This window comes from Artibeus jamaicensis, unplaced genomic scaffold (assembly GCF_021234435.1).
Source record: "Artibeus jamaicensis isolate MK-2021 breed Jamaican fruit bat unplaced genomic scaffold, CSHL_Jam_final contig_354, whole genome shotgun sequence".
NCBI classification, from domain to species: domain Eukaryota; kingdom Metazoa; phylum Chordata; class Mammalia; order Chiroptera; family Phyllostomidae; genus Artibeus; species Artibeus jamaicensis.
In genome coordinates this window covers 27594689-27617629 of record NW_026521803.1, presented here as the reverse complement: position 1 = coordinate 27617629, position 22941 = coordinate 27594689, and the positions used below count along the sequence as shown (strand labels likewise).

The 22941-nt window shown below is 52.9% G+C and overlaps 1 protein-coding gene across 2 annotated transcripts in view; it reads right to left on the bottom strand.

Annotated features, from left to right (window-relative positions):
- Positions 1–22941, bottom strand: part of ARK2C (arkadia (RNF111) C-terminal like ring finger ubiquitin ligase 2C) — a 94242-nt gene that overhangs the window by 15243 nt on the left and 56058 nt on the right. For both annotated transcript variants that reach the window (XM_037165120.2, XM_037165121.2), the window contains exons 2-3: positions 2457–2772; positions 919–1029 (exon numbers count right to left, since the gene is read on the bottom strand). In XM_037165120.2, coding sequence (XP_037021015.2) covers positions 919–1029; positions 2457–2772 — 427 coding nt within the window. The remainder of the gene's footprint in view (positions 1–918; positions 1030–2456; positions 2773–22941) is intronic.

Sequence of the window (22941 nt, the reverse complement as noted above, 5' to 3'; positions counted from 1 at the left end):
GGTTCTTCTGGGGTTTTGTATGTTTGTTTCTACATTCTTTAAAAAAAAAAAGTTTTTGACCTCAAAGTTGCAAGAACAGCACAAAGAATTCCTGGATAGCCTTCACCCAGATTCCCCAAGTATTAACATTTTACTGCCTTTCTATTTCTCCCTCTCTCCCTCCCTCCTTCTTTCCAACACCCTCCCCCCACCCCCCGCCCTCTACACACACGTCCACAGATTTTTTTTTCTGAACTATTTAAAAATAAGTTACAGGCAGAATGTCCTTTACTTCTAACCACTTCAGGGAACTGTGTACCTGTGTCAAGTGTTCGGGTGCAGAGTCTGGTGCAACCAGAGTTCCAAAACCAAGCAACACCACCTCCCAGGGCAACAGAGACCTCTGTCCCAAAGGCAGAGGGTTTCAGGAAGACATCACGGGGGCCCACTGCCTTCATCGCCTTCATCCTCTCTCCCCACCTTCTCTCCACAGTCCTTGCCTCTAACCTGGCCGGCTGTCTCCTTGCCGGCATGCCCTGGCTATTCCCTGTGGATGCCTTGAGGTTCACCCTCTCTAGGAAACTTTCCTTGGCTATCCTAACTTCTGAGACTCTTCCTTCCGTCCTCCTCCCAAGAACCACTGGTTCCTACCCCTCGTTGAGCTTAGAAAATGTTTTGTATCTCTGCCCCCGCCTCCCATGCAGGAGCATGAGAACTGTGCCCCAGTTGGGCACATGGGCTCCCAGCCACATCTGAGCTAACTGCCAGAACTGGGCCCAGTAGGGGGCAACCTGGCCCTGAGGGTGCCTGGGGACAGGGGCAAAGCCTGGGGCTTGAAGACCAGGCCTTCTGCATAGTTCAGGTAAAGAACACAGGAATTCCACGAATCAGGCAAGGCCCTCCACCCTCCCTTCCTCTCCCAGAGACCCCCAAACTCACCAGTCAGTGCCCTCAGCCAAATACCTGGGCTGAGGTGTCTGGAGTTGGTGACCGAAGTCGAAGCTGGGGTGGAGCCGGTGGGGGTGGACAGACACGCGCTCCTGACTCCGCCTGCACCAGAAGGGAAGGAAGGTCCACTGTGGAGCTCCGAGCAGCCCTAGCCGCCTCCAGAGCAGCGGGCTTTGCCCCTCTCCCCAAACGCTGAGGAGGTTTCCCAGCTGCTCGGCAGCCGATAACTCAGACACGCCTGCCCTGTCTGGCTGCCCACCGGACTGAGGCCTCTTCCTGGGTTTGTCTGCAGCAGGCCACCTGCGCACCCAGGCCGTCTGCCTCCTCCGCTCCTTCTTCTACTCCCCTTGTCCTTGCTTGTCTGTCTGCAAGACACTCACTCAGATCTGCCTGCTGCAGGCTCTCCCAGTTCTGCGCACCTTCTGTTCCCACCATGCCCTTCTCTCCTTCACCCTCTTCTCAGCTTTCATAGTGCAGGTCAAAGCCACCTCCTGCCAGAAGGCCTCCCCGAACACCCCAGTCATAGCGGCCTCTCCTCCCTCCGACTCTCACCTGCCTCACTCCCCTGCTGTCCCAGGCACCCGACCCCTGCGGTTACAGGTGTGTACGGCCTTAGACATCACCTGGGCCCGAGGCTCTCCAAGCACCTCCCAGCACCCCTGGGAGTCCCTTCCTAGGGTTTGTGAGCTCAAAACTATTTTTATAATAATACTACATTGTTCTTTACTGCTTCATTTTCTCGCAAGTGAACATTTGTGACATGTGATTCTGCAACAGAAGCAGACAGGAGAACACAGCTGTCTTCGATTAAGCCGGGCATTAAAGAGATTTGCAAATATGTTTCGGGGGGGCAGTCCCTCTTCTTACCACATTAATATACAGCTATTTTTCGAAAATAGTTTATTGGTGTTTATTGTTGTTATTTGTAAATGAATTAGTAATTTTTAAATTTCTTTTATTTTTTAACAGAGTAAATATCACATCATAACCATGCACACAGAAGCTGGAGCACCGCTGGTTCCACTCTTTCTCTTGATGGTTCCTGGGGAGAAGCGATTTGCCAGGGATCACCCCACCCCCACCCACCCCAGCTCCTTCGGACCCTTTGATTAGTGTTTATTCTAATTTTATTCTCCATTTTTTTCATAGCCGGTCTCTCCGAGCTGACCAGGGGCTCTTGAAGGCAGGGCTGAACCGGCCATGACCTCTGGTATTCCTCACGGATCTTGGGTTTTAGAGCCAGGTGATCAGGAAGCTAGTGGGGACCTAAAGGGTCCTCAGTCAAATATTCCACAACCTGCAAAATACGCCCGTCAGCCCACGGACCACCAGTTACCTGCCTCCTGTCCCTGCACCTGGACAATGCGGCAGGGACACACACTGGGGAGTCCGTGTGGAGTCGAGGTAACCCTCACTGCTTGAAATGAATTCCCCCAACTGGAGCAAAAGCTCTGCCTCCGTGCAGACCCACTTAGTGACCACGGTCCTGCTCTAGGACCCGCCCCTGCCGGCCAGCGGAAAACACCCACCTGGGGTGCGAGACCAGCCTGCGGTGCTGGGCTTCCAGGAGCTGCTGCTGCAGGAGGTATTGCTGGTGCAGGGCCTGAGGTAGGAAGGAGGGACCTGTGACGTCCTGGAACTGCAGGGTGGGCAGCGGGGTCAGCGACTGGTGCAGGGCGCCGCTGTGCTGGTGGGCCGGGGCCATGTGGGCGCTGAGGCCCGGCTGCGACTGCACGGGGTGGGCCAGGGGGAAGTCGGGCGCGAGCTGCTGCGGCTGCGGGGGGCCCAGGTGGAAGTGGCGGCAGGAGGTAGCGTGAGGATGCTGAGACCTTTGAAAGGGGGCACCTAGAGAAGCAAGGGCAGAAAGAAGACTCCTTGAAGACCAACACTGCACCCCTCCCCCACAGACCCCGTCACCGCCCGCCCCGGAACACCCTGCAGCTGGTGGAACTCAAGACCTTCCTTAGAACACAGCAATCTCATCACTTTCGTATCCATATGGTCATCTTCCATTCTGCCAAGCCAAGGGCTGGAGACTCATGGGTGGGAGGAGAGATGGGTGCTTTCTTGAGTGAATAGATAAGCATCATTTTCAAAATTAACATGCTTGTTAAAGGAGTTTTAAGGTCCCTGAGGCTGATTCGCTTTCTTGAAAAGGACTCCTCCCAGGCAACCTCATGACCTCTCTACCTTCTCTGATAGATGCCGCATAGAGAACCCTGAGCCCAGCCTAGCCAAGCTCTGAACTGCACCAAAACCTCACCTCCCTGGGACCCAGCCCCTAGAGAACCCTCATTTCCAGAGAGAAAACAACCAGGAATTGTTGTCCACGCAGTTTTAAGAGAGAAGAAAAACCTCACCACGTAAATAATAATTTAACAATGTGTTATAATACTATAATTTATTTAAAAGCAACCATTTCTAGGAATACGTTGGGCACAGCCAACACTGAATCAAGCCTCCATTACTTTTCTAAATAAAATTGACTTTGGTGATAAGCAAAAATGTAGCCCTTGGCCCTGGAGTCTCCAGTAAGGCCGGGTCAAGTGCGTGGCCCCTCAGGAAGGTCCGCCGAGGCTTCCTGCTAACCACGGCAGGTGCAGCGCGCTCCCAGACCCCGCAAAAAGGAATAGAGAGCAGATAAACAGACCAGGACAGGGAGAGCAGGAGAGGTGACATCAGCAGGCAACAGATGTCAACACATGTCTGGAAGATGGGAAGCAGATGGAGGAATTAGCAGAGCTGAGAAATCAGAAACCAAGCTCCCACTGAAGGGATGGACGGTCAACAAGAAGGGCGGCTGATCTTGCCACATGTGCTGGAAGGGTCAGGAGTGGGAGGTGGTGGCTACTGTGTCTTTGAGGACAGGGGGGCGATTTGAGTCTGTACGAGGAGCACGTCTGCCTGGGGCCCCCCACTCACCCCAGCAGTATGTGGGGAAATGGAGCCAGAGGGGCGCCGATGGAGGAGGGAGGGCGCAGCCCTGCTCAGACTGTGGGGTGAGGGGAGCATCTCGAATGGGTCTTTGGAGACCCCTGCCCCATTCTGCCACTTGGTTCTGAAAGAACTGTCACCCAGACGCCCTTTCTCCACACCCACCATACCCCTGGACTGGAAACTAGCCCTGGAAAGAGCTCTACAGACACTCTGGCTGGGAACACCCCAAGGAAGTGGCTGGGTCCCCTTCAGAGAGCTGGCCACTCTCTAATGAAGCCTGTTGGTTGGAAAATACATACACACAATTTCTGGAAGGTTTTAGTGACCTATTCTTCAATATGAGCAGACAGCACAAGGTGGCCAGTCTGGTGAGGAAGATTACAAAGTGAAAAGAGAGAAAGAATATACAAATATTTTTTAAAAGAAGAAGAAAGAAAAGAAAAAAAGGAAATGAACTCAGGGGAACTGAGGTCATGTAAGAACCAGGGAAAAGTTAACTTTAAAACACTCATTAAACTTTTCAGAGAAATAAAACGCTGGATCCATGAAAAAACAAGAAGTTATTTTAAAAGGAGCAATGAAAAAATAAGAGAGAGAGAGAGAGCTCTTGGAAATTAAAAACACAAGAGTGAAGTCTGAAATTCAACAGAAGAAACACTGGGGAAATTTCCCAGGAGGTGGAACTAGGCGATCAGAACCAGGAGGAAAAGGAGACAAACAGTGAAGGGTCTGGTCAGAAAATTCCACACTGACTAGTAAGAGAGAAAGAACATAGAAAATACCAGGGAGACAATTGTGAAAAAAATTACCAAGAAATATTTCCCAGAACTAAGAGACCGAGTTTCTACACAGAAGAGGCCTCCAAGTTCTGGGAAGTTCGGTGGGGGAAGAAGCCCCCATGCAGCCATCTGACTGGGAAATGTCCAAACGATGGGGGCAGAGATATGATTCTAGCACCTTCCAGAGAGAAAAAGCAAACGGGCCACACAACAGGTCAGGATGCAGAATTGCAAGAGATTTTTCAAGAGCAGCATTGGAAGCTTGAAAACAGTGGAGCAACTGCCTTCAGGATCCTGAGTGGGGGAGGGGGGATTTTTAATCTAGAATTCTGTGCTCAGCAAACTATTAATCAAGCGTGAGAAGAGAATTAAAGCCATTTTCTAACAGGCAGGGTCCCAAAAACATCAACCTTCTTGACACCCTTTCTCAAAGAAACCTGGAGAGAGAAACAAAGAAATTGGGGGGCGGGGGTGGCCCCCAAAAGAGGCAAGGTTACCTGCATACTCAGCGGTGCAGGGGATCCAGCAAGCATTTCGAGGGGAGCAGGAGGATGGGTGCTCCGAGAGGGTGTGTCAGGGAGATGGGAACGAGAGGACTGCCAATGGATTTGGCCACATGAAAATAGTATTTGGAGGATACTTTTACAACTCGACAGAGAATTTGGTAAGAATTTGTAAAAACATCATAGAAAGCAAGGCAAGCCCCCCCCCCCAAAATGAGGTAACTGTAACCTCCAGGAAGCCAAAAAATTGAGCAAGAAAGTATAACTATTATGCACTACTTGGTTCATCAGTCAACAGTATTTATTATTAATCATAAACACAATAAACTGAAGAACAGAAAAGGACATTTCTCCCATAATAAGAAGAAAATAGCCAATGTCAAAATTGGAAAATCAACCAAGAGCAGTAGAAGAATTTGTCTGGAAATTTCCACAGTAACTTCTGTGTCAGGAAGTGCAGACCCAGAGAAGAGCCGGAGTGCCCGGGTTCAGGGATGATAGGACTGTGGCAGGGAGGCCAGGGGCAGGCGGTCACTGTTTCGCTAAATGTCTCATGTGGGTGCTATTCAGCTTTGTAATGACATGCATGTTGTTAAGAGATTTTTTTTAATGTTTTAAAAATAAATATGTGCAAAAACAAAATAAAAATAGTTTCTGACTGCCCTCGAGTGAGCCAGAAAAGAAGTCTCTGGAACCTTAATTCCCACAAGCATCCTGGATAAGTAGGGCCCCTGGGCCTGATGAGTTCTGGCTTCCAGGAGTCCAGCGGCTGTGGCCTAAGCAAGTAGGTGAGAGGCGCACCCCTAGCCTCATAGCAAGGCTCCATCCTCCCGATCCCCCACTAACCCACCAAGTCCCCCCGGCCGTTCATGTTGGTCTCCTGAACCTCCAGACGTGCCTCGCTCATTCCCACGAGGGCCGTTGCTCGGTCCTCGCCAGTTACCATCCCCATCCATAAAGGTCACCTCTGAGCTCTTCGGAAAATGCCTTTCCTATACACCAGCCCTGGGGGACGCCTCTCCCCTCCGAGTTCCTGCAGAACACCTTGCCTGCGCCACTCAGCCACTCACGGGGCAACTGGCAGTGGCTGCCTTGAGCTGCTTCTTCACACTCCACCCCCATCCCCCGCTGGCCGAGCGTCATGCCCCCTCCCCCTTGGAGCTGGCATTCATCGAAGACCTGGCTGACTGTTGGAGCAACTGAGCAAAAAACAGTGGCTTACAGGGGTGGAGGCGCTGAGGCTGGTTCAGGTCGGACTGGACTGACATTGAAGGGGAAGGGGAGTGGCAAGGAGGGCTCAGTGAACTCTGGGTTTTAAAGCTGAGGCTTGGCAGAGACAGGTCAGGCAGGGCCAGCCAGCGTGCTCCCCCTGGGGCACTGCCTCTCTGCCAGGACAAGCAGGGGCCTCTCTTCCACAAAGCCCTCCTGCCACAGGGGTGCCTGCCCTGCGAGGCAGAGCCTTCAGGTTTGTATGGAGACCTTTAGAAAGGAGGGTTGACTGAGCGTCCGAGCTGGGAGAGGTGGCCACTGTCCTGTGCCCTGGAAAGTGGGGACAGGTGCCCTCTCTCCAGAATGAGCGGCAAGAGAAAGGTGAACAAAAGTATCTGTTTGTCCCATAGGTTCCAGGCAATTTCTACCTGTAAAGTTTCTTTTTAAATTTTTAAATTTAATGTTTATTGGATTTTTGCCATTACCATTTAGCCCCCTTATGCCCTCCCCCCGGCAACCACCACACTGCTGTCCGTGCCCATGAGTCCTTTCCCTTTCTGCTCAACCCCTCCCCTCCCCTCCCCCACCTAGCTGTCATCCACGAAGGTCCTTTAACTCCCGTTTTGGGACCCTGTTTCCCCTCGCCTGTCGTCTCCATGCCCAGAGGGTCCTCATTCTCAGCACCTTGCTCAGGAGGGGGCCGAAGCCAGGAGACCCCCATGCAGGGACCCCCTCCTCGCTGCAGCCCTGTGTCCTGTGCGGTCTGTGAAGGTGGCAGATAACCGCCGGTCTCTTTGGTCTCCGAGACCACAGGACTGGAGTCCTAAGGGTGGAACATCTGGGCCCATGACAAGCCAGTGATCAGTGACATCTGAACAACATGAACATCCCCAAAGGCCCCCCCATCAGTAGACAACCTACAATTTTTCCCACTAGAGTTACTCAGTGAGTTAAAAAATAATCTTCATAGGACCTGAGGATTGACTGAGGGAGGGGCAGGGGTGACGCTAAAAAAATAGTGATGATCTCCCAATGTCCCTAATTATACTGTCCATTTATTTCCCTGGGGCTGAAATGCCTTCGACTGCAAGGTTCCCCATGAGCTAAGTAACAGTTTTAGGGAGTGGGGAGAAGGATCTTCCAGAAACAAACAAAATAGCACACTAGAGAAACACATCAAGCGTAAGACACATGTTTGTTTCAGAAATGAGAAGAAAAACATGTGCGTCTTAGAATCCAGGAAATCGATGTTGACCGTTAACACCCTTTGCCGAGAGCTGGCTGGGTGCAGCACCTCCCAGCCTGGGGTGGGCTGGGGAGGGAGGCCCAAGTCAGCCTTTCGCAGCTGGGGCAGGGGAAGTGTGCGCAGCGGAGCTCACCTGATGCCCGCCTGGCACACAGAGGACATAAAAGGTGCTTCACAAGTGCCCTGGGACTGGTGGCTGATTCTTGTCTCGTGGGCAGGGAGCCCGAACAGGCTGACAGCTGGACTGAGTGGATCAGAGGATGGAAAAACCACAGGGCATCACTGGAGGGAAAGGTAAGGGAGAAGCAGAGGACTTGGGGGCCCAGGACTCCGGCCCAGGTAGGTGAACGTAACAGTAACAGAGGTCCCGAGTCCCCGGAAGGTTCAGTGACAGAGTAGAGATCTGAACCGAGGTCTTTCCTGAAAGCCAGTGGTGGATGGGAGGGAGAGGGCAGAGCCAGGGAACAGCACTTGATAGAGCGGAGGTAGCAGTGAGGGGACCTCCAAACAGGAGCGTGGCACAGAAGCTGGGCCAGGACACCCAGAGGACACACGGGTCCTTCCATGGTTTCCTCTGGCCTGGGGGTGAGGGGCACGGTGCCAAGCGGGTGCAGAGGAGCCTCAAGGTGGGGCCTGGGCAGGAGCAGAGAGGAGCTGGGCCGAGTAGTCGGAGGGCCAGAGATTGTGACGAAGGCAGAAAGCCAGGGTGCTGCCCGGGCTTCTCCGCAGCAGGTGCCCCCAGAACTGCAGGGATCCTCTCTGTCTTCTAATCCGGACCAGAGTGGTCACCCCAAAGTACAGTGGCTTTCATTCTCAGCAGCCCAGGGCTGAGGGCAAGCAACCGCCCCCATGCCCTCACCTGATGCAAACAGTGAAGACCAGGCCGTGCTGTGGAGCAAGGACGAGGGTGGCAATCTGACACCTCCTCCGCCCGCCTACTGCCCACCCGGCCTCCCCAGTGATGACTGCCTCCACCGAAGGCTGGCCCAGCGTCCCTGTCGCAGGCCCACCAGCCAACCAGGACCAAATCTCCCCCACCCCTCCCGGGGATATGGGACCCTGGGAGGGTAGGGTGGGAACTGGACAGCCCTGGTCCCCAGGGAAGCCGGTCTGGCGTGTCCCATCCTCCACGGGCCAGTTCTCAGGGTGTCAGGTTCCAGGCTGCCACTCAGCTCATTGACCCAGCAGCCTCTCCCTCACGGTGAGGGCAGGACAGGCCTTGGGGAGGAGAGGAGTTACGGGGAGGCCCTGGGACGGTGGGGGCAGAGAGGATGGTGGTGGGCAGCCAGCTGGCAGGGACCATGGACCGGAAGGTTCAGACTTGTCACTGCTGAGCACTTCCCCAAAGCTGGGGCTGGAGTCAGATGTTACTCCTTTCCGAAACCCCAGCTCTCAAGTTGCAGAGAAGACCAGTCTTTTGAAAAGCAAATATCTGCCCACAAGAGACCAGTGAGGAAGGCCTCCACCACCAGAGACTCCCAGGCAGGCAGAGTTACTGGGGCAAGTGCTCTGCCCGGGGGGCAGGGCGCCTCCCCTCACTGTCAGACCTGGACCGGACGGTTTGCCTCCCCCAGGCCCAGTTCCCGCAGTGGTAACAGCTGGTCCTACACACCTGCTAAGATCTCTCAGCTGGCGGGGGCCGCAGACATCCCCTGGCCAGGCCTCTCACCTTCGGTGTTTGTGCACTGAATGCTGTGATGGCCCCGGGGTCCCCCAGCTGGGCGGCCCAGGCCCAGGCCTCCCGCCCCAGCGCCTGTTGAGATAAGCGTGTGAGTGGAAGCAGCGAGTAGCAGGACAGACAAGTGCTGACCTTCAAATTCCACCTTCCAAATGGCCGCCACATCACCCTAACACCCAATCCGGAGCATTCTGTTCCCTGCCGGCACTCCCCCTGGCGTTTCTCCCTCCCCCCTTTCCTCTCCTCTCCCAGGCCCCAGGGGCCTTGCCTGCCTCCAGGCCCACAATGGCCATTCTCTGCCCCCTGGTCCTGCTACCCGACCTCGCTGGACAGTCCTATCCGACCTCAACCACCCAAGACAGATCTTAACTCTGAGATGTAATCTCCCCTGTGGATGAGACTCCCTGCTTCTCTGGACTTGTGGCATTTGCCTACAATGCTTGGCATTTTGTTTGTGGACAAATTTTATCTCCAATAATAAGCCGTGAAGTGAATGCTTTCGGGGCAAATACCATGCAGCAAGTGCCCTTTGTTCTTAGAAAAGGCTTAGGGGTCCTCCAAGAGGGGAGGGAGGGGGGTGGGGGAAGGGGAGAGAGAGGAGAGAAAGGAAGAGGGAGGACAGTGGGAGGAAGGAAAGAGAAGGAAGACCTCCATTATCATAAAAATATGAATTATCAAACTATTAGCTCCTGAGGAAATATGGTTCTTCTTAGAATCACACTAAACAATCACACAAATAAGCTAAATGAGGCTTGGAAATCATCCAGCCTTCATTCTACAGATGAGGACCCCAAGGCTGGAAAATGTAGGAGGTTTTTTCCGGTGCTCTCGGGCAGTTCCGTTGGAGCTGGGGCTGGAGTCAGGCCTCCCTAGTCCCAGTGCACGGTGCTGTCCCTCCGCCTGCCGTCTCAGAGTCCCCCCGCCCCCCACACCCAGATCCTCATATGCCCGTGTATGTCTGCACGCAGTGCTCCCAGAGAGAAATCCTCCTGCCCAGAAATGACATGCTATGGCCCTGGCAGTCCCACCTCCCCTCCCCACCGCTCATCCCTCTCCTGAGCCCTCTGCCTGCCCAGGGAAAGCCCATTTCTGCCTAAGGAAGTAACCACAAACTGGCAAGAAACCCACTACTCATGCCCACGGGGAAGGGTTTTGACTGTCCCCTGCAGGAGATGCTGAGGAACAGCCTTGGTAAGATTGCTTAGGCTTAGTCCAGTCCACTATGGCCAGTGGCTAGACTCAGCAGTGGATCATTGTGGCCAGTGGCCCCAGGCTTGCTCCCTGGCCTAAGAAAATGCCCAGGACAAACCCCAACTTTACAGAGGAGGCCAAGGTGTTTCCAGCCCCTTGGGTGCTTCTGCCACAAGCCAAGTCCTATGTGGCCCCTTAAAATCCTCATGGGAAAGTCTTTCTTCAGACCCTACATTTCTCAGGGTTCAATGGATGGAAAAGGATGGGAGAAACTTCTGGGGTACTAGCACCAATTCCTGACAGCTCAGACGAACATGGACTCGTGTAAATGGGGCTGTGATGATGGAGACAGCTGAAGCATCGGGTATGAGCAGGGAAGAGGTGACTCTGGGTCAGGGAATAGCTGTGGGCCAAGGGATTAGGCTCATTTGGGTAGATCTGGATCAACATAAGGAAGACATTTCTTCAAAGGTCACATTATCCCCCAAAGTTTCTCATCGTTAGGGATGCCCATGCAGAGGCCAACTAACTGCCCAGTGGAGGAGTGGGAACACTGGAGTGGGAGGTGGCCTGGAACACTGGAGTGGATGGTGGCCTGGAACACCTCCAGGTCCCATTCTAAGCTCACCGTGAGATGATGCAAATTCACTGCAAGCCCCAGCTTCCACCGGATCATAGTTAGGCCAGACTGGTCCATGAAGGCACAGAGATGCTGGCCTGGGTGGTAGGGAAAGGGGGAAGGAGGCTAGTAGCAATGAGAGAGCCAGCTGAGTACTCAGGGCCCAAGCCTGGAGACCTGAACCTGCAAGCCACAGGCAGGTGTCCCTGTTCCACTCGGCGTGGCCCCTCAGGAGCTTCCTCTGCCCACCGCACTGACACAGCTCAGAATCGCATTTTCTGCATCTCTGAGCTTCCTGCCGGCCCTGACTTTGCCATCCTGGGACCCATCTGAGCTCCATGTGACTAGGTAACACATCCTTTGCGATCCATCCAGATGTAGGCTGCTTGGGGAAGTAGACAGGAAATTGGGAGAATTTTGAATGCTGGGACCAGGAGTCAGGGGGATACTTCACGAGTTAACTGCTTGACTACAACCCAGAAAAATCAGAGATGAAGAATATGGAGGCCAGGTCATTTGCTCAGAGCCCAGTTCCCTAGGCTGTCCTTCCCGGCTTCCTACTCCAGGTGGATCCGTTTCACCAATTTTGCTCCAGTCTGATCAACACCAGGAGGTCTCTGCCCCGGCTTGGCTCCACAGGCTGCCGCTGGTCTGCTTCCTCCCTCCCCGTAGTTTGGCTGCCTTTCCAGCAGAGGAGCACTGGGGCCTGGAAAGGAAGTGATCTGCCCAAAGGGATCCCCACACCCAAGAGCAGCTTTGCGAATGCTTCCCCGGAGCCAGTCTTTGCTCTCCAATGAAAACTTCAGCTTCTTCCAGGGAACTGAATTCCCAACTCTCAAGACACAATGTCCCATCCCAAGGAAGCCCACTTGCCCATGGGCATGAGAAAATTAAACAGAAAGCTTCCAGCAAGCAGCGGGGGGCCAGTTCGGGCCCCAGTTGCTGTGAGGGGCTGAGGGGAAGGGAAGGGAACAGGGTGGAGTTAGCTAGACAATCCCCGTGGGTAACAGGACAGCCTCCCGGGCATCATCCATCGCAGAAGGTGCCTTGTCTCCATCGGATGCCAAAGGAGGTTATAAAAACATTCCCGCCACAGTCAGAAAAGGACGTATTACGAAGGGCATCTATGGTCAGAAGACCTTACTCTGTAAAAGCCGGACCTGGCTCTGTCTCATTTGCTTAGATCCCTAGTGCCTGGCACAGGTTGGTTTTTTTTTTTCCAATTTATTTTTTATTGATTTGAGAGAGAAAGAGAAACATTGATTTATTGTTCCACTTATCTATGCATTCATTGGTTGATTCCTATTTATGCCCAGACTGGGGATTGAGCCCACAACCTTGGCATATTGAGATGATGCTTTAGCCAACTGAACTACCCAGCCAGGGCTTGCACAGATCTTAATACCTAGTAAAATCTCACTGGTTGAATGAACGAATAAATGAGTGAATGAATATGGACAGTTGAACATGTAGAAAGTAGCATCTTGCTAGAAGCCTTGGTAGTGTGCAGAGCAGCTGCCTCCCAGCATTTTGCACTGTTTGCTTGGTGGCTGAGGAAGGACTGTACTAAAGGGGCTGAGAAGCACTGCAGACAAAAAGGCTGGAACTCTTTCCATGAATATCGGGGCCCAGTTTCAAGACCGGCAGGGAGTGAGGGGGCCCAGTGTGCTAGGTGGTCAGTGCAAATCCCATCTAACCCAGAAGAAAAAGCGGTTGCAGAGCCAGAGCAGACTGAGGAAGTAGGGCCTGCCTTGCTGGTGGCGTTGGTGGTTAGCCGTGTGTAGTTCTCATAGGTCACGGGTTCAGACATTCTCTTAATGTTCTTGATAAAAACTCTAACACATTTTTTAAAAAGTAGATCCCCAAACCCCAGCAACTTTCACAAGGAGGTAGGGCACTTCCATTAGCATTGCTTGGTGCCCAAACGGGCAGGTCAAGTTCAGAAAGCCACTTGGGCGGGGCCTTCTCCTCTGATCTTTACAAAACGCACGCTCCACTCACACAAAAGCCCCGTGAACACTGTGGGCAGGACTGAGGGGAACTCCGTTCGTCGGCCTCCTGTTTCCTCCAGGAGAACTGTCTCTTCTGAGTACGAGTTTTTCCCAGCGCCTGTGCCCTGCTCCAAGCCTGGCTCTCGGGGCCCATTTACTCTGAACTGCAATGGGGAAAACATTAGGTCTCGGGGCCCATTTACTCTGAAATGCAATAGGGAAAATGTTAGGCGGTGGCTTTTCTTGGGAGGAGTCATGTTTTGGCAAGATCACATCATGAAGTTCTAATGGTGGGATTTCAGACAGCAGCCAGTGAGTCTGGGCACCGCGGGGGTGCCCGGCCTCCCCGTGTCCCTGAAATCAAATCACATCAGCAGGCGGGTATCCACTGGCTGTCAGGGGAAGCCACAGGCAATTAAATTAGATTCCCAACTGTAATTGCTCATGGGGACCTCGGTCTAACACCCTGGTGTGTGTGTGTGTGTGTGTGTGTGTGTGTGTGTGTGTGTGTGAGAGAGAGAGAGAGAGAGAGAGAGACAAGGCAGAGAGAAGGGCAGGAGGACACTGGATGATCTGTTAAGTGAGGAGAAAGGAAGGCAGGAGCGAGAAGAGAAAGCAGGAAGGGAGATGACAAGAAGGAGAGAGGAGGGGCAAGAAAAGATGCTTGGGAAAGGCAGGGCTTAGGTTTCTCAGAACGGCAGGTCCCAGCAGCAAAGGCCCACCTCAAGTCACCTCAGGTGACTCCATCGGCCCCTTGTCTGCCTCCAACTTGGCCTGCGACTGCACTTGCCTTCTGACACCCGACTGGCCCTCCCCTGGCAGGCCCGGTGCAGCTGTGCCCCTGCTCACTCAGCTTGTTGCTTCATAACCTGCATATTTCTCATTTCAAGTCAGCGTCCCTTCAACCAGGTCACCCAGCTGGACTAAGAGTCCCTGTGAGCCAGGACTAGGCCTGTGCCCACAGAGGTCAGCCCTGGGTGAGTCCTCAGGAAAGAGCTGAAGCTCCTGGCTTTCTAGCTCTGGGCTGCAGCCCTCCCATCTGCTAAACGAGCACACAGTTCCTCACCTGCCCACCTGGCCAGAGAAACACTTTGAGACCACACCTGTGAAAATGCCCCACGGAGGACAGATGCTTCTTAGGCTCCACTGGGCCCAGCCCAAGGCTGGCTGCAGAGATGCGGCTCAGAACACACACACTCCTCACGTGTCCCCTCTGTCCCCATGAAGCCCAAGCATGGTCTGGAGTGAAACACCAGGCAGGGGAGAGTGGCCAGGGCACCCGGCAACAGGCTGCCCCAGGGCTCCCTGCCAACAGAAGCTCTCTGGCTGGCCTCCTTCTTTCACGATGAACCAGGGAGCAGAGAGATTCATGGTCTGGTAATAACATTCCCACTGGAGCCAAAAATTCTCCAAGAGGAAGTCAGTGCTTTGGATTAAGCATTGCTCTTTCTCTCATTCCTGCTTAAGATGCAAATGCCCCCAAGACAGCAACACATTAAATCCCTAATGTTCAGTGTGGATGAACCTGCAAGTCTGTCTGTCTGTCTGTCTGTCTGTCTAGAGAGAAGGGAAAACTGTGGAGATGTTGAGTGAGGGGGTCTCTCTGACCCCTGCCTCTACCGTGTAAACAAGCCCAGGCTAACCAGCTGGAGGATGAGAGACCACATACAGCAGAGATAAACCATCCCAGACGACCAGAGAGGCTGTGGGTGAATGAGTGAGCCCAGAAAAGACCAAAGAACTTCCCAGCTGAGTTCTTTGAGCCCAACCAAAATTATCGACCCACTGAGTTGTGAGCTAAATTAATGGCTGTTGTCTTAAAGCCAAGCTTTGGAGAGGTTGTTATACAGAAAAGCTAATGGATACAAATGATGTTGCCATTTATTGAGGTGCGGACTCAATTTTGAGTTACGCTCTTATTGCTTTGAATGTGAGTCTGGATGCTTGGAGAACAACATCCTTTTCTCCCTGGAACATCCAGAGCTCAGGAGAGGGCTGAATGGCATCCGGGTGCTCATGCACCCTTACTGGGTGGATAGATGGGTTGCTCCCTAAGCATTAGCAATGTCCCTTGGCCACCCTGCCCACCGAAAAGCCAGAGAGCTTCTAATGCCTCCTCTTCTCTCTCCCTCTCCCTCCCTGCCTGTTGCTCCCTAGAGCGTTTGCTGTTGAACCTCGATTTCCTAGAGCTTTCATCAGCAATAGCAACACGGAACTGAAACCCACAGTGCCCTTGAGAATGTGAAGCACTGGATTTTAGCCTGTTTTGACCTCCCACAGCCAGCCTTTTCCCAGATGTGCTGGCAAGCAGACAAATCAATTGTTTTGAGTTTTTCCTCCTCTCCACCCCCATGACATGTTAATTAACAGGGAAAATGCCAACAGCAAAGTCAAAAAGGCTGAGGACAATCCCCAGCCTTTGGTGGCCAGCTGGTGCCACACGGGGCACCTCAACTCTCCTACGCAGTGTCGATGTCCATTTCTGAGGCTTTGGGAACCTCTTGCTGCCTCTCTGCTTGTCCCTCCTTCACCCCAGGTGCTCCAGATCCCCAGGAACCTCACTTCGGTCTTTCTCTGATGCCGACAGCAATGTCAGTGCATCGCATCACCTCTTACAAAGCATTTCCCAAATTCAGCCCTGCACCATCCAGCACAGCGAATGGTGGAAAGAAGCCCCATTTTAGAGATGAAGACACTGAGGCCCAGAGGGTTAAATGGACTTACCTAATACCACTAGGCCCAGGGCTGGGAATCTGGAGCCTGGTTTTCTGAGTCCGAGCCTGTCTTTCTTACTCTGCCAGCACCATCAAAATAGGTTCCCAACAGAGGACCAAGTACCCTGAGAGGGGCCTCTCATGCAAGTTGCCCACAAGGTCTTAGGTCTCACAAGGGCATCTAACTGGTGTTAGTTAAGCTCTGGCCAAGGTCATCCTGGCCCAGGAGAGAGAGTACGTTGAATGACACAGAGGCTCCCCCAGGCCCTGAAACTGCCCCTGCCCCCATCTCCTGGGCTCCAGGTGTCACCTGAAGCCGGTGGGGTGTCTGTGAGCAAAGAATAAAGGTCCATCTTGCCAGGTCCTTTAGAGGCCTTGCAGGACTGGTGGCTTAGGCCCTGGTCCCACATGCGTCCTCCTGCAGCCCAGTGGAAATGCGTGCCCCCCTTTGTAGTACTGTGGTGGCACCAAATGAGGATGTTTAATGGGAGTGACGGGCCCCCCACATGGTCCTTCCCAGTTACCACTGCCCCCCTCCCTCTCCTCCAGGGCCAGGCAGCCACGAGCAGCAAGGGACTGCATGCAATGCGTTTGCTCCTCTGGAGCCTGCGGGGTCTGTGTGGGCGTGCGTGTGAGCATGTGTGCGAGAGCACGTACCTTAGTACCCCCAACCCGCCCCGTGGCCTGCTGGGACAGTCAGACCAGACTACACACAGGCCTGGTTCACCACGTCAATTATTTCTCTCTCTCTCTTCTATTTTTTCAGTCCTTACCAGAGGACATTTTTTTCATTGCTTTTTAGAGAGAGAGAAAAAAAAAACACTGATTGGTTGCCTCTCACAGGATCCCCAACCAGGGATCGAACACACAACCCAGGCATGTGCCCTGAGTGCACAGGATGATGCTCCAACCAACTGAGCCACACCGCCCAGGGCTGGGTCAACTATTTTTTAATTAAATACCTGCTCTATCTCCAGCACAGTCTAGGGGGAGTGAGGTACTTTCCCACAGGGAAGCAGTGGGATGCATCATCCTGGGGAGTCAGCAGAGTTGCATTCAAGTCCAGTCTTAGTCACTCATTTGCTGTGTGGCCTTGCACAAGTAGTCTGCCCTCTCTGAACTTCAGTTTCCTGGCCCACAAAATGGGCATAAGGATATAGCCATCTCGACCTCCAGGACTGTCATGGATTTGGATGAGACACCCAGGGGTAAGGGGCTTGGAATAATGTAAAGGGACTTGTACACATGAGGCCCAGAATAAAGGATGTCGCAATAAGCATTTACGTGACAGGAACCTGAGGGTGCTGCGACAGCTGAGTGGTTTGGATTCTAGTACATACGTAGCAAAAGTAAATGTGTGGATTATTTCTGGAAGGACCCATGGGATCAGAAAACAGTGGTTCCCCGTAAGGAGAGAACCTGGGTTGCTGGGGGCAGGGAAGGAAGGGGAATGTGGTTTTTTCTCTCTCTGTATATATTATACATTTTATAAATATAATGTGTATATTATACATTATGTGTTTCATATAATGTATGATATGTACATTATATATAATGGCAGAAAAAATATATATAACGTGTATGTGTGTATTATGTGTGTATGTGATGGCAGAAGTAAGGCTTGCTTAAGTGTGGTCAGTAGGGTAATCACATGTATAATAATTTATAGTTTTAACTGCAACATTGCTCCTAAAATGTCATACAGCATGTTTGAGTGGGATATTTTTCTCTTACAGAATTACATACTTAGGACTTTATCATAACAGATTTTGTAATAAAAAGGGGCATTATTTGCCCTAGCCCCTGTTTATCTTCTTGTACCGTACATGGATGTTAGGTGGCTTTTAAAATGTACTGAGTAGATTTTAAAAATAAAATAACAAAAAATACAAGTGCAGCAGAGTGGGTACTGCGGTCGGTCCTCAGTGTTGTTCTGCCCCTTCTTCAGCCTCCCCCTCCCAGGCTCCCTGGGCCTCCCACCGCTGTCTCCATCTCCCCTCCCCAAATTTCAGCTCCCCTCCTTTCCTCGATTAGATGGTAAGTGCACTAAGCAACCTGCTATCACCTGTCCCGGGGCTCAGGCCAACGCAGGGGAGTCTGGGCTCAGTGCTGGGAGCTGTGCCGAGCCCAAAGCCGGCAAGGGCCTTCCGAGGGCACTCAGAGCCTGTGGCTCAGACCTGCTCAGAGGGCCGGGGAGGGCCCTGCCCTCGTGGGCACTCAGACATACTGTGGGGTGAAGAGGGTCTCCCCAGGGACCCTCAGGTGCCACCACATGTCTACTTCTGGATAAGGCTGGCTGGGGCGATGCTGCTTTATAAAAGACGCCTTGGGTGTGAACTCAAGCATCAGGACCCTTGGAAAGGGCCAGGGCAGCTCACCTTGTTCTAATCCCACTCCGGAGAGAAGAGATCCTGGCAGGGTTCCCAGCTGGCAATGTGTTAACCAAACACTGAAAACTGAGTTTGGGACCTGTCACCTGACGCGACCAGCTTGAACAGAGTGCCACAGAGCCTGGCCCCCCGGTGAAGGTGGGACGACACCTGGAACACCGCCAGCTTCTCAGAGAGGAGGCTGAGTTCTTGGAAGCCGAAGCATCCCTCACGCATTGCATCCAAGGCCTTGAGACTTCTGGGGTGTTTAGAGGATGCTCATAAGGGAGACAGAGAGGGCCTGCCAGTGAAGTTGGCCAGCAGCTCCCCTTTGGGCCTCTGTGTCCTCCTCTATAACAGAGCACAGTGCTCCCTGGCCCAAGGTTTGACAGCTGGAGCATGGAAGGTGTTCACTCTGTATTGGCTGTTAATAACACCTCCATTTCCATGGCAGCTCCAGCCCTAGGTGGCCTGGTCCTTCTCCGAGAGTGGGGGGTATTCAGTCCCACCAGCCATCGCCCTGGAGGGCGCATATTCCACACCCGACCTGTGGCTCAGGGGACCCTCCAGCAGAGGCTGCTGCCGCTGGGGGCGCTGGGAAGAGGAAGCACAGCAAGTGAGAAGAAACAGACAAAGGAGGCGGCCTCGTTGGCGGTGTGGTCCCTCCAGCCTGGGACGCACTCAGTGCAGGGCTCAGCTCCCAGAGGGACAATGGACAGGAGGGAGCCTGCTCTCTGCCCTGATTCCTACTGTCTTCAGAGCCTGACAGGCAGCTGTGAGCGGCTACCAAGAGTCAATGACAGCAGCGGATGGCAGACAGGCAGGGACATGTTTGCCTGCGGGCTTAGTGGTAAGCCTCTGGCGCTGCCAGGCAACCAAGGAACCAGGGCCTGGCCCCAGCCAGCTGGCAGTCAGTACAAACCAGCATATGTCCCTTGGTCCCCACAGCCCCTGGAGTCTACCCTTCCCCAAACCAGGGTATGTGGTCGTGGCAAGATTCACAGGTGGTTGGTTGTTCAATGTGAGATCTGATTTAGAAAGATGGGGGCAGGGAGATTTAAACCCCACGGGGGAAGGGGCTGCTTTTTGATTCCCCAGGCTCAGCAATGAGCCATTCTCCCCCGCTGAGTTTGAGATCTGCACTTGGGGGAGGGAGGGCATTTAAAAATAGCACAGCCAACTTGAATACCTCTGCTCTCTGCCTGCTGCAAGTCATATCCAATTACTCTGCTGACAAGAGGCTTTTAGCCCAGGGAACCTGGCATCCTAGATGTCACTCCAGGGAGCTGGGCACCACGGGCCCCCAGCCCCTTCTTCTCCCAGGGGGCATCCATGGGTCTGGAAGAAAGGGATGGACAGATCATACACCCAAGTGCCCCAGCCCCAGGCCATAATGCGGACATGTCTAGCTACTTTGCTGTATCTGGTTTCCTTGAACAATCTCCCCCGCCCCCAGTTTTTGTTCACATTGGGTGAACAGCCCCACATATCTGCCCCATGCTTGAGATTCCCCCAGTGTAGCTTCACCCCTTTGGAATGTGAAGACTTTTTCGAGATTCCCCACTAAGATCCAAGTGACCCTCCCTAGCCATTGCCCTAGGATGGGCACTGAAGCTGGGGACACAATGGAATGTCAACTCCATGAGGCAGGACCTCTGCTCTCTGGCTCACTGCTGACACACAGCAGGAACTTACCAAATGTGTGCAGAGGTGACTGCACCAGAGTAGAGGACACCCGGCAGGAAGATGCTCATGGCCCCACGCAACCTCTTCTCAATGGCTAGGGCAAGCAACAATCGGCTGACCCAGAAGCACGCATCCTGATGATAATGCCTCACAGCATCGTCTCATCAGCGAAGGCCCAGTGCAGAGGCCTCTGCTCTCTTTCCTTTCTCCAGCCAGCGACATCTCCAGCCAGCATCACCGCAGTTATCTCTCAGCAGACTCACCCAACCCAAAGAAACTTGCCAGTGACCCCGTTTAAACCAGCAAATGCCAGAGCCGAGGCTCACTCCTGCAAGGCCTCAGCCCCCTGCTCCATGCAGCTGTCTGCTCCTCCCTTAAACCCTCGATTCGATTGGATGCTCAGGGAGCACTAGCTAGGAGAGCTGTCATGTGTCACGGGCTGGACGGTGCCTGAATCCATTGCACGTTTTGCCTGTCTTGTTTATGACACTTGTCACTTTCCACTCAATGCTTTGTCACAAGGAGGCTTGAATAAGCCACTTTCCTGGGGTCTTGGTTATCAGCCACCCACACACAGCCCACACCTGGCACATACTGGTGTCCAGGAGATGTCTGACTAATGAGTGTGTGTGTGTGTGTGTGTGTGTGTGCACCTGTAACCATTATAAGACACATGTAAAGAATCCAGGGATTACTTGTGGACCAGTTCCATTAACCTGGACAATTGAGGAAATGATGCATAAAGTGAGCTCACCGTGTGCCATGCCAATGAAGGAAATGAGAGGAACAAACAGCACTTCCATTCCCTGGGTGGTGTTTCACAGTTCCTTTGTGACAGATTTCCATTTATTTGCCTGGGAGGCCCTCGCTCTCAGCTAAGCCCATGGGTGGTTACTGGTGATAGCTCTGAGCGTTTCCAGGAATGGCTCCAGGTCACAACCAAGATTTAACCTCTACCATCACCTTCCCCAATTTCCCGGGGTGAAATTGCCCATAAGTATCAGGAGTCTTGCTAAACTAAGTAGGATGACCCTCAGCTGAAGGCCAAGAGCAGAACCCTCGATGGTGAACTTGCCCTTCAGTCTCACAGCCTAAGCAGCTGTGACCTTCACCATAACACAAACAGCTGGCTGGCCTTGGCCTCGGCCTCCTCCTCCTCCCCCTCCACCCTCACTGTGGGAAGCCAGGTGTGTGTACACAGAAGTTGGAATGATGACAGCTGCTGGCATGTCACTGGTAAGACATGGAACACCTGGAACCCTGGCTCATTCATTCATTTTCATTCTTTCTCTCTCTCTCTCCCCTTCTTTCTTCCTCCCTCCCTCCCTCTCTCAGATTAGGGGTTGCTGGAGAGCACAAGAGCAAAGTGCAAGGAAAGGAGATACAAGCCAAGCCCAGCTAAGCCTTTGGTGCCTGAAGAAATGGGGCAGAGCAGGACCCTGACATCATGGAGCTTTAGAGGCGGAAGGTGTGTTAGAGGAATCACCGGACATCCCACCCAGCACTCCTCACCACATAAGTGAAATAGCAGGGCCCACACTGGGCAGTAGGGTTATAATGTGGTGCAAACTTTACAGAGAGTGAATGCCCACGAATATCACAGATGCATAATCTCAGTCCACTGGCGGCTTCCTTTGGCAACCTACCGATAAACGTATACAACTGCTAAGAGACACATGTACCAAATGTGCGCTGTGGCTTGTAAATGCAAAACACTGGAAACGACCGGAGTCCATCAGCTGGAGAACACGTGTTCAGGGAATATTGTGCAGCTGGTGAATGCAATATCGAAGAACGAACATGATCTTCGGGATGCCTTGAAGTGAAGAAAGCAAGGAACCTGCGAGGCCTTTTAAGACCATTTACTCTGAATCCTTCCTGTTATAAATGCGGAGGCTAAGACCCAGAGTGAGGAACGAGAAAGCCACCACTCTGCCCCTTAGCCACCCCACCCCAATCCTTAACAATCCAGAGGCAGACAGCTCTCTCTCTTTCAAATCCAAACTTACAATGTCATTACTTTAGGCCACGTCCTCCTGTACCTGCAGAAGTGCCCCGAACCTCCAAGCACCATTTGATCCCCTTCCTTCTCCCCTAGAGGATCACACCTGTCAAACAGGACTTGTTTATTCTAGGTCATGGTGGCTGCTCCCTAGGACACCACACTGGTCTGTTCGAGGTTTCCCAGATCACTGTGCCTCTTCCTCACCCCCAAAAACTTTCAGACAACCGCTTCTCTTGAGGCAATGGAGGCATCAACATTCTTTCTCTTTTTTCAATTTATTGATTTTTAGACAGAGAGAGAGACAGAGAGACCCATCGATTTGTTCTTCCATTCATTTTTGCATTCATTGGTTGATTCTTGTATGTGCTCTAACCAGAGATTGAACCCACAACCTTGGCAGATCGGGAAGACACTCTAATCAGCTGAGCTACCTGACCAGGACAGCACTATTTCTCTTGATCTCAAAGGCTTGTAGTAATGATGATGGCTGACGTTTACCCTGTACCCATACATTGCCTCCTGTTGTCCTCAGGGCTCCATGGTATAGCTGTGGTTATTATTCCCATTTACCAATGAGGAAACCAAGGCACAGGGAGGGCAAGAACCCCGCCTGCGGACAAACTTGAAGCAGAAAATGGCCCTGAGGGCTGCCAGGCAGTGACTAGAGAATTGAGACTTGAATCAGAAAGCACAACTTGCAAAAGGCCTGTGCAGTGACTCATACAACAGATAAAGGGCACAGCACAGACTGTCTAAACTCAAGTTCTTTTGACACCAGCTCACTCACACCCATATGTTCCAAGATTAGACCACGGACAAATTGATCTGACAGCAATTCTGCATCGGCTGGTGTGTTCTGACGACAGGACTCCTGGCTGTTCCAGCAACCCGCTGGTTTCCCAGCTCTGACGGAGACCGTGCTGTGCAAAGGGCCTTCTTTAATGACCCCTGTGATAGGCCCTGCAGTCCCCCGTGATGTGTGCTCTCCCTGCCGGTGTTTGGCTGCAGGCATGTTCCTGGTGGCCTTTGCTGGCGGGCTCTAGGGGGGCAGATCTGGGACTGGCACCCGGGCAATCTGGCCCTGCGA